At 37.6% G+C, this 20000-nt stretch overlaps 1 protein-coding gene across 4 annotated transcripts in view; it reads right to left on the reverse strand.

The window, feature by feature from the left end:
* The window catches only part of LOC135221801 (sprouty-related, EVH1 domain-containing protein 2-like), a 70064-nt gene extending 57704 nt beyond the window's left edge, over nt 1-12360 (reverse strand). For 2 of the 4 annotated variants that reach the window (XM_064259657.1, XM_064259654.1), the window contains exon 1: nt 3556-3609. In XM_064259657.1, the coding sequence (XP_064115727.1) occupies nt 3556-3596 (41 nt within the window). In that variant the 5' untranslated portion in view covers nt 3597-3609. Of the gene's footprint in view, nt 1-3555; nt 3610-11202; nt 11484-11600 lie in introns of those variants that run through there. The other 2 variants (XM_064259656.1, XM_064259658.1) reach the window with 2 other exon arrangements.
* Between the last annotated feature and the right edge of the window lie 7640 nt (nt 12361-20000).

Below are 20000 nucleotides of genomic sequence, written 5' to 3' on the forward strand. Positions count from 1 at the left end.
GTACATCAGAGTTCTAGATTTTCGCTAAATGTATTTTGTTTAGCACAGAAATTAAACCTACCGAAAAGAAATGACTGTTTTCTACTTGAAATAGCTGAAAACTTAAGTATGTCCATGTTCTTCATCTTCTAATCAATATTTATCATCAAACCTAGCATATTCCTTTGCTATGTTCCATATAAAACTTTCCATTTGGCTCTCGTTGCAGATCACATAGGCTTTTTCAGTTTTCAGTCCATTACTATAAACTCCTAAGTACTACTGGTTACGGAGTACGAAATATACGGTGAACCTCCTCCGACCTGATTTAGTTTCACATAAGCTGCGAGTGATCTGAAACTGGGTCAATAATTGCCATTATATGATCATGTTTTGTACTGCTTATATGTCCATAATTTTTCACTTGGATATATAGAACAGTACATAGAAAACTAACCATTTAAACCTAATTCTGTTCTCCTATTAATCTTAATACCGGTAATATGACTACCACATGCCATGGAACAATACATTTCTCCAAAATAACCGTTTTTTACTTTATCAGAGTAAAATTTCGAGAGTCGCAAACCCCATTTTGATAACTTGTGATTCGGGTGTACCAATCTTCCTAAAAAGTATAGCGTAGAGACAAAATTCCTTATACATTACACGATACAAATTTATTTTGTCACACGAGAAAATATTAATATGCTACCTTTCTTCCAAGTTTCAGCAAGAACCTTATGAAAGCCATGAAAGCTTATGAAAAGCAATTGTTAAAATTTTCAAATATTCAATTTTCATACCTAAACTGCTTCACTACACTACTGACAATATAAGCAGTTTCCACTTTCTTTGAGGACTATCCCCTGAACGTACACCTTACCTGGTTCTTATTAAAGAAACAATGAACAGGATTCGTACTCTCAGATCTCTGAAACAGCGAAAATTTTCAAAAGCAATATTGAATGTAACTTATTTACTCTTTCGCATTCTTTATTTATGAATGAAACACCTGGGAGCATAAATCCTACCATTCAATTTCCTATCCTAAGCTATCTTTACCACGTCATTCTCACCATGTCTGACAAAGCCCAGATAAAAGAAATAGCTTTACACACATGAAAACACCTGGAAATGACATTCACTAATCTACAGGCTTGAGAAAAGTATTTTTAGAAGGGTCTCTCACTCGTTAGATACTAGTCATGTTGTTACTTACAACGAGTTAACCTTAGTGCAATGCTACTCACGTCTCAAGTAATATATGCCATAAATTGTAGAACGAATGATGTATGAAATCCAAAGTAGAAAAATTTTATGTAGAATAACTTCAAGCATTGGGGCCAAGGGCGTCTACACTGGGGTTACAGTCAGTAGTGAGTGTTCACTCGGGTAGGGAGGGCACAAAGAACGAAGGAAGAAATGAGGTTAGAGGCTGGATTATGAAATCTGAGGTTTAATGAAGAAAGATGGAAAATTAAACGTTCCAGATGCAGTTGCAAGTTAGAACAGAACATCAAACCCTGGAGCTCAATAGTCAAAGGGAAAAGAAAAGAAAAGTGAATGACTGAAATTACTCTAGGAAGAAAATGACGTTGTACTGGAAGTATATAAATGCAGAGAGAAAGGCCCATTAACTCATGAATCTCAGAAAGAATAAAAAGTGCAAAAGTGACCTGTAGAGGATGAAGATGGAAATCATGAAGATGGATAAAAGAAGAGTGCTAACGAGATACAATATGTTAGAATTTCTGGGACTGACGAGTTAACTACGGCCTGCAAGGTACCTGAAGAAGGGAATGATTCTATTGAAATTGGTGCAAGGAATAATCTATCCTTAGTGTTCAAGTGTTAGCATAAAAGGGAGTCTTAAGATAATGTTCTGTTTGTGTGAATAACTGACAATCATTCTCCAGGATGCCATAATGTGAAAAGTCACAGAAAAGAAAGGAGATAAAGGCACAGCTTCCGGAATAAGAAAATACGTCCTGAATGTAATTTTAGGCTGATACATACCGGTATCTTAATATTAATTATTATTATTATGTGGTTACAGCGAACATTGGCTGAAGATGTTGACTGAGGCGTCTGAACGTGTTTGCGAAAGACAATTAAATGTTGGTAAGGGTTAGGGCAATGGCGGTAAATGATAACCAGGATATGAAGAAACAATAGGGGAGTGGATAGAATAACGAAACTTCTAATTTTATGAATATTAAGAGTATCGCAGGGTCATGGCGACATGATGAATGAAGATGAAAGTCAGAATATGTGAAGAAAATTAGTAGGTATTTGCAATAGGTTTTGGAGACAAGTGGCAGAAGTGACTGGGGATGCTGAACGTTAATAAAACAAAATGAGAAATCTAATGATTTTTTGTTTTGGGGGGGAGGGGGGGTTGGTATGCATACAGTACGAGGAGACGAACACGTTGCTTGCCTTATGTAAAATACAAATTGTTAGAAAACAGTTGAGGGCGAGATGGCCGAGTACGGGGTTGTTCAAAGGAAGCCTTTTTGGAAAAGAAAAACTAAGTGAAAAAAAAAAATGGCTGACCTCATGGTCGGTAACTTGGAAATTGACGGAAAAAACTTTGACGCTAAGAAAACGAAGAAACACCAAATGAAAAGACGCAGAGAAGTGAATATATATATATAGTGAAGATGAAGTGTGAAGATAATAGGAAGTAAACAGAACAATGGTTTTTTTTGTTAGCAGCTTAATATAAGGATATGGAATTTTATGTGAATATTGTAACAAATAGCTCTAAATGCACAATAATAGAACAGCAACGATAGAACCGTATTTTGGATATGACAAGATTATATAAACAAGAAAACATCATCTTTAGATGCGAGGAATATCAGGGAATGAATGGGTCGCATGTTAATGTCTGGTGAAAAAAAAAAAAAAAAAATGACTACTGATGACTAACTACGAGCGGTGGAGACGCCCACCTTGATGGATGAAAAAACTGAATCCAAGAGTTACAAAATGGGAAATAATTAAAAATCAGACTAGGAGAAAGCTTTAGTTCCAAAATCAACAGACACTGCAGTGAAAGCTACTGGACTGATGAAAACCAGTAGGTCACAGCTGGCAAAATAGAAGGACACGCTCATGGCGTTATCCTGAAGGCGAAGTTTGAACCTACAACTTGCAGAAACTCAGACATGGCAAAGACTAGGTAGAACCAGTCGCTTAAATATCCGATAAAAGGCGACAACGACTTCTAAAAGGTTGCTCACCACAGACGAAGAGAAAAACATAGGAGTAGCCCCAAGTCATGGAGAGCTAATTGGTCAGAATTTGAATGTAAGACAAAGGTATATACAGAACAAGCGTGACAAAGTGTGGGGAAAGACCTCACCGTGCAAATTAAAACAACTACAGTGCTGTGTTTTTGAGCATTCAATCAGCGGGATACAAAATTACCGACAATGGAATATTTGACAGAAACTCTGATGATCGATATATCTGTAGTAGGAGGAACCTGGATAAGCAACGATATAACATTTTTAAAAAATTAAATCAATTAAGTGGTACAGACTCCACGTGAATTTCATCATTTACCAGCACCCAGCGTAGGAAGGACTCGTGGGAAGTAGAACCATTCTCCCAAAACAGCTAGAAAATATAAAACAAACGGTTATATAAGTACGAAATATCTGGATAAGCTGACATACGACGGCTTGTGCAATAAATTCATCATACCAGTGCTGTATAGACCACAATATACAAATTAAATAAATAATGACTAAATACATGCTTTCTATGCCCATTTAATAATGAAAGAAGAAGATTCAAAGTGGAAGCTAACTTACCAGCTTATTAGTAAGTTACTCACAGTGAAGCCAGGCTCGAAAAAGACCTTCAATATTTGGTACAAGAACCGAAATACAGAAGTGGTGTAAAAAGGATATTAAAAAAAAAAATAAAAATAAAAAAATCTTTCGAGCAAAAAGAGAATGACCAATTTTTAACCTACTTGGGACTATATGAATGATTTCAATACTACGACCACAACTTGTTACTATAATAATATGGATTAAATTATGTCCCTGACAGTTAATGCTTACACTGTTTCTTTACTCAGGTTACAGTGTTAGGCTCAAAATACAATCGAAACTGTCCAATCGTCGAAGAAAGAATTCGAAATACGAGAGGCATGATCACTACTGAGGTAGCCTGTCTATTCGGTACCTACGTCTTGTCTTTCCATTTCGTATCCAACAAACAGCTTTCATTTTCATCTATTTTGATACTAGCTTTCAAGAATATTTAATAACACCCTTAACGCAGGTTAATTGAAATCTCTTATTTAACTGTACTAACTATTAACCGGTCTGGTGAAATCGGCAGGGCCTTGATTTACGCAGAGCCTCTATAACTCAACAAAGTACAGTGGTTTGATGGCAGAACTTAAGAAAAATTTTCATTCATAAGCTTCTTATACCAAGCGAGACTTAAAATAAAGAGAAACAATACTGTACTGTAACGGAAACATACACTTGGCAGGAACTGGCATTAAAAAGCACACACACACACACAAAGAATGGGGGCTTCAAGAGAGTGAAACTAATGAACGTTAAGTTCTTGGGGAAAAAAATCTATATTTTTAAGAAATTGAAACTAGACATAGCACTTTTTTCCAGTTTCATGAAACACTGTAGGCTCTATGAGGAAGCCTACAGCAAATATACCCCCCAAAAAAGAACATATTGTGATGATGACCCACTTCCTATGACGGTCATTTAAACAAAGAGATTTTTCAAGCAAGCAGCGATATTGAACCATAAAATTAATAATCTAGAAAAATCTAGCACAAGAATAAAACAGAAACTAATTTTGCATCGAAAAATCTGCCAATTGTGGTAGAACAAGGCAGTGAGTATACTGGGGCCGGTATTATTGCATACACTGTCGAATTACCACGAATTATGATAAAAATACCTTACAGTCTACATTTTCTCCTGAAGTAAAGTTTTTTAGTGTTATTTTTTTTATGAAGAACATTGAATATTTTGACTACAATAGGTATTACGGTCCAGTTAAATGACTGAAAAAGATCAAAAGAATTGTATCTAATAAAGCCGAATTAAGTTATCGAGTTTAAGTATCAAGTACAATATCTAAAACACATGTTTGTGGTGTGAATGGCTAATAAAAAAAAGGGAAAAGAAAAAAGAAAAAAACGAAAAAGAAAGAGGCATGTGCACAAGATCTCCCACAGAAACAAAAAACCACCAGAGACCTGAGTAAGCGTATGTATGACCAGGGGCAAACTCAGATTAATGGAGTCGAACTGCAGCAAAACGCATTAGAAAATGAACCTTTGAATGCAAGACACCCTAAAGACACTTAAGTTGAAAAAGAAGAAGAAAAAATAGGTTTAAATATGGAGGAACTAGTTCAAGAAAACCGTCAAAATACGGCTTCCAAAAATCGGTCAAGATGAGGATGAAATGGTCAGAAATATAGTATGCCATTAATGTAAATGTGATTGGTTCACGTGAGAAGATGAACCGGTGTTTAAAGTGTCTGATTCATTCGCAAAATTTTGAGAGGAAAAGGTGTTGGAACTGAGTGAAAGCATCTACATAAAGGGGGGTGTTTAAGGTGTTCCTGATGAGCATCCTGCGCAGGTATATCAAGCAGCTGTAATTGTAAACTTTTCCGACATTGAAGTTTCCTACAGGGCCGGTTCACCCTCCATTTGACCGGCCCACCCCCCCATTTGTTTGTATGGTGTTTTTACGCTGCATGGAACCAGTGGCTGTTCAGCAACGGGACCAACGGCCACCCTCCATTTGTTACTATATTTCAATGACGAATTTACATCTTTTAATCGTTACAATGACCCCAAGTTTTTTTTTTTTTTTTTTTATCATACTCCGGATACGATTACCTCTGCAAGCATTGACTCCCAATTGGATATGAATGAGTATATACGCTCGTCTTCAAAATTTTTATATACATATATTTAAAGATATTTTTATATGAAATTTATTTAAAATATTAATTTTTCCTATTCAATTTATTTCGGTGTCAATTACCCAGTTGTAGTAACGCCAGATTTACTACATAATCAATCAATCAATCAATCGTCTTCCCACAGTGAAATTCGAATTAAAGCACGTTATACTTGGAATGAGGTTGTTTACTATATTGCATGACGTTCTATGTCAGCCTTACTACCGCGCATAGGTTCGAATCCCACCTCTGCAAGTTTTCATAATTCTTTTTCCATGCGCATTCAAAGCTTTCTAAAGTATTATATCCAAAGAGAACGAGGAAATCAATTTAGTAAGAGGGTGTTGCACTAAGGATAAAAAAAAATGCATTAGCAGCATATATTTGAAAAAAAAAAAAAAAAAAGTGTTTTTTCAGAATGAAGAATTCAAAACTGAAACTAGTACATAACATCTGTTTTGTTAATTTATTGAAACATCTGCAAAACGGTTATTGCAAACCACACCTCGCCTCACCCGGCAGTTAAGGACTTGGGAATGAAAATATCAATCATTTTCACAATGTTGAAACCAAATTCCGAAACAAAAGATTGATTTCGATTCCGTCTGCTGCAAAGGCTTATTTCAAGCATTACTAACACGGAGCCACCTCAGAAAGCTTTCTGTAACCTGCAGCTTCACAAGTCATATTACTACTAACAGAAATCACAGTTCTGAATGAAGAACTTGCCAATTGTCAAATCCTTCAACTTTTTTTACCACTTTTCTGTTTTTTTAGAACTGAAGCACAGTAACGCAAATCCATCCCTCCAAATAACGAAATAGTACAAATAATAATCGTCACAAAACTTATTTTACATAAATTCTGGGCAATGCCTCTGCCACGATCATGATGCCGACACCTACCTGATTGGGCTTATTCACTACTGGAAGTAGGCTATTTCAACCATCACACGATCCTTACAGTCTGAAACCACAGCGTCCCAGTTCCCTACAAGTCTATATATTCTTTTGTTATTAGGAAGACTATTTCCTTCACTACACTCAGGTTGGCTGCAGCGAATACTCTTCAGAAAAATATTCTTCGCCAAACCTTGACAGGATACGGAATAGTATCCCTCACTATACATTTGAACTCTGAATTACGCTATGCAATGCCTCAAACGCAACTTACCCCACTGCAGTGATCCGTCAGACGCGAATTCGATTCGCTGAGAGAGAGAGAGAGAGAGAGAGAGAGAGAGAGAGGAGAGAGAGAGAGAGAGAGAGAGAGAGAGAGAGAGAGAGAGAGAGAGAGAGAGAGCATGGTTGGCTTTCCAGCAGGACTGTTAAGTTGGCACTCACGCAAAATAATTAATTACTGTTTTTTGTTTTAAACTATATCGTGTCATCCGATAAACAAAATTCATCATGAGCGAGATCCCGATTGGTCTGGTCTCTTCATTATGGACAGACTGATGAGATAATATTCTTCAGCGAATTAGCCTCGATTTAATGAGGACTTAAAACACTATACATTCATTTGCATTGGCCACACTGGCTCTAGGTTTAAACATTGGGTGAACAGGTCTTGGAAACTAGAACTCCCCACAAATACATAATACTGACGGACGGATGTATGAGATTCAAGATCAAAACCCAGTGTCTTGAAAGTAATTTAGCGAGAAAAAAAACTTGAGCCGACTTTAAAGACGCGACTCATGAAAACTATATCCCTTCATATCAAAGTGGCAGCCACTTGTAACTACAAACAAAATACCACATACATGTATGTCAAGTCATATTTAAAAATATATCAATGTAAACCTTTCTACGCTGCTTTACTCCGGAAATCAAAAGCCCTGGCAATAGAAATTTGCAGTTCTCACACAGCACGCCTGAGAAATCGTGATTTGTTGAAATGACAAATTTTAAGAATATCTTTTCTACTCGACAAATCTGGAATATATACACATACCTATCTACCCGTCAAATTATCAATGAAAGTGGACAAAAATCGAATCGTGGCCAAGAATAGAACAAAGTTGTCGATACCTACGAAAACCATGACATGGCTGTTTGCAGTCTTCGTATTGAACGTGTATTGAGCGGACACCAAAAGGATAAACTTAACAGACAAAAGCCGGAAGCTGTGGATGTGCATTACAAACAGGCACGGATGCACCCGTTGACTTCTTGCATTACATCAACTTAGTACCAGGAGTTCTTGACTCGTTCTTTCAAGAGGAAAGTCTCACTCTAATAGATATAAAACCTTTTCTCTTTCAAGATTTTAAAAAATTCTTACTGGTTAACCCATACCATTCCCAGTTGCCCAGTTTTACTTCTTCTGACATGAACTTGGTACAACCTTTCCTTCTTGTCTCGGCGGTGTAAGTGTAAAAATAATAGCAATTTGTTAACTTTACCGGTAACCGATGGCTCTCGAGAATGACTTTAGAGGTCTATTTTACCATGCAGATAAATCATAGCTCCCAACCCTGGCTGGCAATTCAAATTTGCAACTCAACGTTTGTAGCATAAGTGGAATAAGTGTTCAGTCGCTGGGGTTTGCGATTATTGAAAAATCTGAACCATGGTTTGATATTACATTGATCAGCCTAAGGCGAAACTGGAGCACTGTTCGAGCTGGGTAGCTAAAAGTGAACCTTCGGGCACGCCAATTTAGTCATTTAGCCTTTATGGACTTGCTTGGAGCAGCATGTCACAGAAAAAGTTGAAAATAAACCAAGAAATTTATTACCAATACTTACCACGATAGGATATTGGTTTAGGCCTCTTATGCAGTGCCGGGCACACTTGGACCATAACCATTGCTTGCAACGTTGCTCTGTCATTGAGAAATGAACAGCCACCCCCCCTCAGAAGTAAAATTACTTTCCGTAACTAGGTTTTCTGAAGTCAGTGGCGGGGGGGGGGGGGGGGGGGGGATGTTTGGTTATCCATCGTCATACAGAAAGTGATTAGCTATAGAGATGCTGATCGTCTCACTAAACTCCTGGGACATAGTATTTTCCGGAGGAGGAAGGAATGACTCGACTCATACAAATGTGTCATATTTATATACTTGATGGTATGTAGAACGTGCGTGCGTGCCTACTATACAAATACAATATTCTTGTAAATTGTAAATGTCTGTTTTTCAATATTTTTGTGAGAATTCGCAAAATACTCATCTTTCTGACGTAGACTCCAAGATATCCTCCTTCTGTACGATTAGGTTTTGTGTTGACGAGACCATCGAAATTCAACACCACCTTTCGTTCACGAGTACGAATGGGCCAATGGGCATTAATGTAATATTGGCCTATGCACTTCGGCCTACTTTACTACAACCAAAACCGCATGCAATTGACTATATTTATTACTTTTTATCAGGAGAAAAATACTTAGAACCTACCGACCAAATACATACCTAACCAACGTACTAATCAACTAAATTATGTCTAAGGGTAAAGACTCTCGGGTATCGCGGTTAATTGAATTTGATTTCCAATCAGTTTTGCCAAACACTGTCTCAACTCACGCCTTACTAAACCACGAGTTATTTCGTACTTTTCAGAGATATCTTATACAAATTCTTTTTACCTGTCACGGTTTCCTTCTCGCTGGGAAACCGGAGCACAATTAATAATGGTCTAGAAGAGAGAGAGAGAGAGAGAGAGAGAGAGAGAGAGAGGGGGGGGGGCGTGGGGGAGGGGCTTCTACCAATTATCATTTTGCTCCCAAAAGCGCAAAAGAACAATGAATTCAGGACAACGTGCCACACATACATGGCCACTTGTGCAAACAAAAATAAAGGCAAGTACTGCAATCATAATTACTGAAGCAACATGAGGAGATTATTTGGTCTTACCCTCCATATCACACCAATTCGTTAGAAATCAACCATGCTGGTGTTTTTCCTTTTTGTCTCGAGAAATTACAACATCCATCTCTCTCTCTCTCTACAATTTATAATATAGCCTATAGTTTATACGTATACAAATACAACAAACACACTACCTATATATACGGTTCGAATATGTAAGGAGAGAGAAAGAGAGATGATTGTGAATTATATTTGGCGTCACAACATCTGGGAGAGAGAGAGAGAGAGAGAGAGAGAGAGAGAGAGAGAGAGAGAGAGAGAGAGAGAGAGAGAGAGAGAGTTTACTGACGAAAAGCTTCAATGAACGAAATAGGTTAATATGAACTGTGACGAAGGTTGTAAACAAAATATCAAATTTAAAAAAAAAATCCTGGAATTTTGTTCAAAATATTATATATTATATTATAAATATTATATTATTTATATCTATATATATATATATATATATATAAATATATATATATATATATAGGTACGTTTACTCATGACAGAAGCTGGAGAGAGAGAGAGAGAGAGAGAGAGAGAGAGAGCATACTGGATGTGCTGGTACGGATATGAAAATGCGTTTCATGACTATAAGGTTATGCAGAATAACGAACCGAGATAACAAGAGATGAAGAAGAAAAAAAAAATTACTGGCATTGGTTGCAGTAACGAATAAATTACTAGAAAGGATCTTCCTCCAGAAAGCAAAACAAACCAATCTACATTCCAACACTTTATATTTCTTTTTGTACGCTGGTTCAACATATTCTCCTATTCATAAAGCATCTCTCTGACGTACGTATATTACGCCACAGGCAATAAATAGCTTTCCGTGGCTACATACCACGGTGGTTAGTGTATGTTTCTGTGTTGGAATGCTTGTCTAACCACAAGTGCTACTCCTCCACTCACTCACACACATAAGTGGCCTCCAAAATAATGAATGAATGACCCGGGTTACGCAATGGACGACGATGACGACGACAACCGCATTGACACTCCCTGAAATGCCCCCTCCCTTCCTCAGGTACCCCCTATCCATCTCATCAATTATCCCAATTTCCACATCCCAATTCTCAAGTGATTAAATATGAGATATACAATTATAGCTCCTATTTGGAATGTGGGTGTCGTCATAGATCTGCTTCATACTGTAAGCAGTAAACTACTTCCAACTCCCAACACTAGACTGGTCGACGATTCGTCACTTGATTGATACACGCGAAATATGAATGGACGGCTCCACAAAACCAATGGGCACTGCTTAAGTTGAATGGAGATCTTTACATACACAAACAATTCACTTGGCACTGAATGGAGATGAGCTTCAGGACTACGTAGTACCATTTCATGTCGATGTCGCAGTCTCGAGAGAACAAAGATATTACTTACCGTATGATGAGGGCGAGCGAGGGTTACGGTGAGGGGAAATATTTAAAAAGATTGGTAGGTTGTTCACTCGAGATAACACCCTCCAAACTCTGCTCTCCATCAATGAATTTAAGACATGAGACCCCGCTTTGGTGGCAAACTCTCTCCATGCTCATACACACTAAACACCGATTAAATTTCAAGCAGGACTTATCATTTCTTGACATCTCCCAGCAATGTGGAAGAATTCCTGTCAAACTAACACTCGATTCACGATCACTACAGATAACCAACAAAGCGACGTCCGCTGAATCTTAGCTAGAGAAAATGGAGGCCCCAACAGACAAGACCATGGATGTTTTCTGCACCATTTTAGCTAGAATTATGCCGTTTCCACTGGATATTTTGGAGATACTTACTCATCATTTCCCTCTGTCATGTTTTATATAGTACAGGTGGCTATTTTGGCGTTTTTTTGCCCTCCTGATGCACATTTTCATGGTAACTAAACTTCATCGAAACACCCCAAAACACGAACTTGCTTTGCTGCTCTCTCGACTGCGCACCCCTTTTCGCGCATTAAACTAGTTCCTAAAAACAGAGTTTTCACATTTTCCAAATTAGGGTCTCAATTGGCATTCTTATGTTGATATCCTTCTTTCTAGACAATTACTATATGCATTGAGATGGATAGTGAATACTATGAGTAAAGTTGATAGACAACACTGAAGCGGATGAACACAACCGATAGCTACGGCGCTGTCCCGCCTTCCTACCAGCAAAATAAAATCTCACTGCACTCCACCACGTTTCAAAATGTTCTGTTCTCTCGCGATGTTTTCACTTATGCGCATTACTATTTGATAATGATATTCGTTATAGTTAAAATTTCTTTTTATTCAACAATGTAAAATCTGACATCACGTTATTCGTTATCATTTTAAAAACAATACTGGCGACATACACTCTGTGCAAGTTTCAAGTGATCGTATACCCTGTGAACGAAACTGTGTGTTTTATATTACTCCTTTAGGCACCTGTAAGGCCGTCTTCCTTCAGCTCAATTCAATGATGGCTGGGCATTGATGGCGGAACCCTGAATTGAACCTGTGGTGTACTTCTCTGTTTAACTAGAGAGCACCATGTATTTTCTAATGCCGAAAGATAATCAGTAAACGCCGATGAATTCGTAGGTGTGGTCAACGGGAGGCCAAGAGTAAAACTGCAGTTGTCATTCATGTTGGGGGGATATAGGGAGACATGAATGAATTGGTGGGGGAGAAACATGGTACTCACACTTATAGGCATTTCTTTAATATTTATTGAAGGTGAATTGAGATGATAAAACACAGGTTTTTTAGCACATGTTATCTGTAAGAATGAATTGGTAACAAGAAATTATACAAAATCTCTCATGATAATGCTAAACATTTATTGAAGGTAATCTAGCGTTGGTTACCGTCTCTGGCAGGAAATGGGGGGGAGGGGCGGCAACATCCAGTTAGCATTTAGCGTATTAGTTTCGGAATTTCCGGTGCAAAGTGTACAATTAAGACATATTTTTCAATGTAAATGGAATAAACAATGAAGATGTAAACAATATTTGATCTTATGCAAAAAGTAAAATTCGTTAGCATATCACATAATAGCAATTGTAGGGCATCATTCACAACTGATCACGTTATCTTGAGCAGGAAAAGGGAACAGACGACGTGTATAGATTGCTGCATTTCTGGGAACCAAGTTATTAGACGTTATATTTAGGCCAAAAGGGTCTATTTAGTCTCAATCTCTCTCACTCTTCCTTGGAGAGGGTCCGAATAGTAACTTTTATCATAAGGGACATCTCACGATTACAAAGATTGAAGCAAAAATGATGATGTCATGATATATAGTCTGGTGACCTCCAGCAATAACATTACGCTTTTCTGTCATTCTATGTAGCATGCCCACGGCATATCCACATAATAAGGGGAATTTCTGTGAAATAAATGAATGGTTGAAGTCGATCAATACAACGTGCACGGAATGCGGGAAACATTTCGAATTCTTGTCACGGGGAGGAATCGAATCAAAAACAATCGCCTTATTTTGTTTGTTACTTGCTCTGATTACCAGTGCAGCGATTTTAGGCAGTATTCACGATCACTGCAAGTTCCTTAACTGTTGACTGTGGCACCATAATCCCAGCGAATTCTTTCGTCGAAATGTAAGTGGCAAAATGAGATATCGTTGGACGATCCATTCTACAAATCAATACAGTTTTTCCACATTATATGATGTTTCTTTTACACCTGTAATTAATCCTAGAACAACAAAACTACAAAAAAACACAAGATGATGATTAATAATAAAGAGTACGATGATAGGTCTTAAGCAGTTCTTTATTTTTTTTTTTTTGTTCCTCGAAATTGGTAAGGATAATTTAATTCGCCAAATTTCCATTTTTTAACAGACGTTTTCCTGTTTGCAAATGCACATTGGGTGTTATTATTCATAAACACGTGTTAATAACATACATACACACAGACACACACGTATATATATATATATATATATATATATATATATATATATATATATATATATATATCACGTGCAAGATACGTAAAAAATTACTCGAAATTTGTCTTACACCGTTCATATATACTGAGAGGTATTAGACAAATTCATCTAAAAGAGGAAACGGGAATTAGATATGTCTGATAACTGCCAGGATTATATTACTGACCTAGAGGTACACCCAACACCACGAGCACAGTAATGGCAGCCCTGCATTAAGTGTCAGTCTTCATAAAAGTAAAATGATCTTTCATTCCAAGGAGGGATGAAGATGGGGTTATGTTGGACAGTTTGATGTTGTTGCTGCTGTTGTTTTTATCGTGTTATTGTTGTTGTTCGATTCAGTTATGCCTTCTTTGTCATGAGTGATGGGATTTTGATGTGGTTAATTTAATTAGTCAAGTGAGCAATACATTTTTTTTCATTGATTTGCAAATGATTTATTCTCCGAATTCATTACAGTAGAATTTGGAACTTGAACCATTGCTCTGTACACTAAATTCGTAGAACCAGTTCTACTATATTCAACTACAAGAAATGAGAATTCAGTATAACATTGTTTCGAATAGCGAAGTGCAGTCCTGAATAAACGATTTTGTTGTTATTTACACAGATACATAATTCATATATTCTAATGTTTCTTGATGGATTATTAGTATTCGTAGGCATGTTGTGTGAACAACACACACACACACACACACTCGTAGTTCATTCAAAGGTTCAAACACCCACATATCTACAATTACGCAAGAGATATAAACATATCTACCGACGATGCTCCGGTTGCTGAATGCCCTCTTTTTAATAAAACAGTGACATTGCAGCCAAGAATAAATATATATATATATATAAAAATAAGAATGAGGAGAGCCATTTCTCTCTCTCTCTCTTTTTTAACTTGAGTCATTGGTTTATCATTGGCTGTCCTCCATAATCGCGTAATGTTTCACCCCCGTTCATTCATTCACTCTAATCTAATCGCCCTTCCCCCCCATGCCTACCCCCCTCCCCTTCCCCCGACAGCAAGGCAAGAATACCCCCCTTCACCCCTTCCTCCCCAGCTATCTCAGTGTCAGTCGACTCATTAAGTTGCTCTGAAGGACAAACTGGGTAACGCGCCATCGGGGCATAATGAAGGGGTTTGCCAAGCCACTTTGGCACTCACAAGGTGCTTGACCCCGTATCACAGGGTTATATATATATATATAGGGCAAGGGTAGCTCAAGGCGATCACAAAGGTTAATCGGTTCTTTTGGGCTGCGTTTCTGCCGTGGATTTGGATTCATGTCTTGACTGAGATCCGGCTGAATCAGGTCATGATAAGTTTAGCAAGTCTGTTTTCGTCATTTCGGTGTTCGGGGAAGCTAACACTAGTTCTATCCTGATTAACATTGCATTATAAATTTATTTCTTTTTCTTTTTGGTTCTAAAGATTCTTTGCAATTTCTCTGCTACAGAGAACTGATCATCTTCAGGCATTGAGTTTGAACAGAATCTCCCAGGGATGATTTTAAAATCACGCCAAAGAAACCTTGTCTTCGTTTACTCATATCTAATTAGAGGATCTGTGTAATGTTATCCTAGTAATGAACTGAGACCTTGACTCGTTCGTGTTAGGTTTTTCGTATTTTATGAATGCCTTTCATCTTCAGTCTTACTTTATAACTTGATGGTAAATCGCAGCAGAGTTCGATGGCTGGTCTAGTCTTGCTTGCTTGCGCCTGCTTGCCTGCCAACACAGGCCGAGCACAAGGACAGCCCGGGATTAAGAGCAAAATTTCAAAGCAGATGAAACCTGGTGGTGACCTCTGCAGTCGTCCAAAGCAACCAAGAAGATAAAAGCTTTGGTTGTTGAAAAATATTTTCCATTTCGACGAATTCTGGAGAGCAGAGGTCAGAGAAATGGCAACGAACTTTGATTTAACAACAAATGATTCACGAGGAAGGAAAAGAACTCCAATAGCGAAGCTACTTTTATTTAATTGACTCTTTTTGTGATAGAAAGACTTGTATAGATAAATACTTTCATTAATGGTCTGTAGAATGTCAATTCGTAGTTTCTTAGGATGCCGTGTGCCACTCAATCTGCTGATGTTGCTAACTGATGGCGTTCACATCGGCAAGCAGATGAGACCCGAATAAAAAGGCAAAACAATAAACCAGATATCCCCCCCTCCCCTGCTTCACCGGAAATGGGCTGATAAGTAGTTGGAATTCGCGCACACCCCTACCCCGACTCACAACCTCGCAATTCATAACCGAGTAAAGTCGAGTTGAACATTATCAGTTCGACAGGATGTTATGAAGGGTGAATTAATCCGCAAAAGTTGGTGGCATTGTGCGCAGACATTTATCAGCTGCGATAAGGCAATGATTTCTGTTGAAAAGTAGGTTATCGTGGCAAGAAAAAAATAATCTTTGTTGGGATTAGTACTTTTATCTCTGGTACAATCTGCCCGCGATGATTTTGCCTGTTTTTGTGTGAAATAAGATTTTCGTTAACAGGAGTTTTGTATTGGTGTAAACAAACGGTCCATAAGCTAATGTGAATGAAGCTGCTTTGCTCCTTTTGGCCAGTCAAGTTCAATGCTCTCCGATTTATTATTATTATTATTATTATTATTATTATTATTATTATTATTATTATTATCAGGGAAACTGGGTTGATCCAAGAAGTCGACGGGACTGTAATTAATTGTTATTTTAATATTTGGACGATTTAGATGTAAACTTCGTGTATATTTTGTAGACATTTCGTGAATGTATTTACATCAAAACAGTATTTTCTATCCTGTCACTTTGCGTGTGTGAAGAGAGAGAGAGAGAGAGAGAGAGAGAGAGATTTTAAGTATGCCTGTATGAGTCTTCAACAAAGAGATACTAGGCTATCGTTTGCCGCGTCTTTCGGGACTACTTCGTTGACTAAAACTAACAAAATATCAAGTTCTGGATGCGTTTTGCAACGATGGCACTGCTAGATTTTCTATCCTGTCACTTTGCGTGTGTGTGAAGAAGAGATAGAGAGTCCGAGAGCGAGAGTGATGATTACGAGGATGAGAGGTATACGGATGAGCGAGAGAGAGAGAGAGAGAGAGAGAGATTTTAAGTATGCCTGTATGAGTCTTCAACAAAGAAATACTAAAATACTAGGCTATCGTTTGCCGCGTCTTTCGGGACTACTTCGTTGACTAAAACTAACAAAATATCAAGTTCTGGATGCGTTTTGCAACGATGGCACTGCTAGATTGGCTAAGAGGGAAATTTACACCCCCAGGAAATTGAACGGAATTCCAGTGTTATGGAATAATGAATATATTTGCAGCATTTTATATTGCTTTATAAATGTGTTGCTGCTTACGGGAACTGACTTGGGTCTTGTGAATGGCCAAAGTCCCATCTCCTTAGGCGTTCACTGTCATTATTATTATTATTATTATTATTATTATTATTATTATTATTATTATGGAACAAGCCATAAGACTATATGACCTTGCAAAGCATACATCCATAGGACAGTATGGTTAAACAGCAGATAAAATGGGATAAAGACTGCAAACATTGCGATCTGAATTTGTACCAGATAAGCCATGTCTCTCATCTGGGTTGGATTGTTAGAACGGAGGTCCACACCAGACGTCTTAATCATTTCAACCTTTAGCAAGGCCCCGTGGTGGCATGAGGCCGGACTAATCGAAACAGACCAATCATCGTAACTCCAGCAGAATTCCGATGAGTCGCCCTTCGTGCCAAATGTCACCTCTCTCTGCATAATAATGGAAAAACCCCAATAACGCCGGTGGTGGTGGTGGAGGTGGTGAGTCACCACCGGTAATGCATGTGCCACTTGTAACGCAATGTTACATACGCCAGTCAACTGTTATAACTTTCCCATTCACTTTTCTTTAATTATTGACTCACGAAATTTTAATTTTCAGTCATCTGTCATAATGTTTTCATTTATTTATTTAACTGTATACTCACGAAATTTAAATATTCAGTGATCCGTCACAAATTTATCATTTATTTATTTAATTGCATACTCACGAAATTTAAATATTCAAGCATTTGAATAACATTTTCATTTATTTCTTTAATCGTAGACTGAAGCAATTTAAAATCAGATCATCATGATAATACAGGGACTGACGGAAGTCTTCCACCGAACCCCAAATGTGATTCTTGGAAAAACACCGCCATTTACAGATCAATTGCGTTTTGCTCCTGATTCATACGCTTCGACAGGCGGACTGCTTCGTTGGAATGGACCGATACATTTCCTGGAATATTCCAGGGTTCCTGAGAGTTGGGCCAACCGTTCCTAGAAACGTTAGAAAAGCTGGCCTCGTCTCCGCCAATATCCTCACGCTGGCTGAGGAGTTAACATTGTTAGATTTATTACGTGTGTTCATCAATGTTTTTCATCATGTTAAATATTTTTAACCCTCTCTCTCTCTCTCTCTCTCTCTCTCTCTCTCTCTCTCTCTCTCTCTATATATATATATATATATATATATATATATATATATATATATATATATATGTGTGTGTGTGTGCTCATACATATATACATACGTGTGTGTGTGTGTGTGTGTGTATATCAAGGATAAGTGACACGTAGACAACCAGTTATCAATTTAGATAACATTTATTCGCCAACGCGTTTCGTAAAATCATGTTACATCTTCAGGGTTCCAAAACAACAGTAAAAAAACAAATTAAAGCACATGAAAAAAAGCTACTTAAAACAACTAAAATTAAAATTACAGTTAAAAATTAAGACGTATTTACAAAAACAGGAGAGTTTTAAAAAAATCACCTGTCATATGGAAAGTTGAAGACTGAGTGAATACAGTAAGGTGGGTAAAAAGCCAAGAAAACACAGAGAGAGAGAGAGAGAGAGAGAGAGAGAGAGAGAGAGAGAGAGAGAGAGAGAGAGAGAGAGAGAGAGAGAATATGGTTAAATTGGAAAATAATCACATATTACTTGCGAAGAGGGAATGGCCGTTGAATGACAGTTGTAGCATGGAATCAAGGTCTTAAGATTAAGTCCTTTTAAAATATGTGATTAAGAGAAGAAAGATCTAATACAAAACCGCTTAAAACATACACTGCATTGTACTAAGAATTGTTACGGAATAAGGTGGCTGTCTGGAGAATGAAGGGGTTAGAAATGAGAGGGAATAAGAAAAATCTAAATGCGGTGACGGTGGGGAGGGCAAACTCCGATAATAATGATGCCGATTGAACGTCTTTTTATTTCTATTTAATTTTTCTTTTATTATTTTTTTGTCTCGTCGAAATTTCGATTTACCCCCTTTAAAATGCACTGTGTCCAAATGTTCTGCTAACTGTAAAATGAACAGACGACTAAAAGTGAAGAGAATAACTGAAGCGCTCTACTGTAATTAGACAAAAGTCAAGCAACGTTTAGTAGTAAGATTACAAACTTACTACTAAACGTTGCTTAATTTTTGTCTAATTACAGTAGAGCGCTTCACTTATTCTCTTCAATTTTAGTCCTCTGTTCATTTTACAGTTAGCAGAACCTTTGGATACAGTGCATTTTGAACTGGAGACCCACCTCACCTTCGGAGGCCCAAGAAGAGCAGCTCACACAGTTCACCCTTCACCGAAGGTTTCAAGATCTCCAGAATAAAGATATTGGTGAAACCGGGCATTGATAAAACACTGTGAATCAAACGGTGACGAGGCAGAGAATAAAAGAACTCATACTCGTGTCTCCTTCTGCAGTGTTACGTCATCAAAATCTGCTATTGAGCTCAGATCATTAATTCACTTAATCATTTTTTTAACAAAAGTATCAACCTCGAAGACTATCATTTAGTAACTTATGAAACAAATTCTTTCCATGTTACTGTGTTCAATGTTTTCTTGTAAGTCAAAGTCCCCCGCCCCCACCACGGTGAATCCCACGTTGATTAAAATCATCAGGGTTGAATTTTTAAATCAACTGAGAAATTTCGTTCGGTGAGGACTGTCTGTACTTCTCAGTAAGATTCTTAATGGAATATATCTGATGTTTGTTTCGTTTGTTCTGGGCTGCCATGTAATAGAATGACGAGCACGAGCTACTGGAAATAGACTTAAAATTTTAAGAGCTAAAGAAAAACCAGACTCACGGTTTGCAGATGACACTCTGGTCGACTGTATTGCTCAAATATCTAAAATATTTACACGGTCCGTTGTCTTCACCGAGATTATTAAGGAAACGATGGTGTCATTTCTCTCTCGATATT

This window comes from Macrobrachium nipponense, chromosome 3 (assembly GCF_015104395.2).
Source record: "Macrobrachium nipponense isolate FS-2020 chromosome 3, ASM1510439v2, whole genome shotgun sequence".
Classification (NCBI taxonomy): domain Eukaryota; kingdom Metazoa; phylum Arthropoda; class Malacostraca; order Decapoda; family Palaemonidae; genus Macrobrachium; species Macrobrachium nipponense.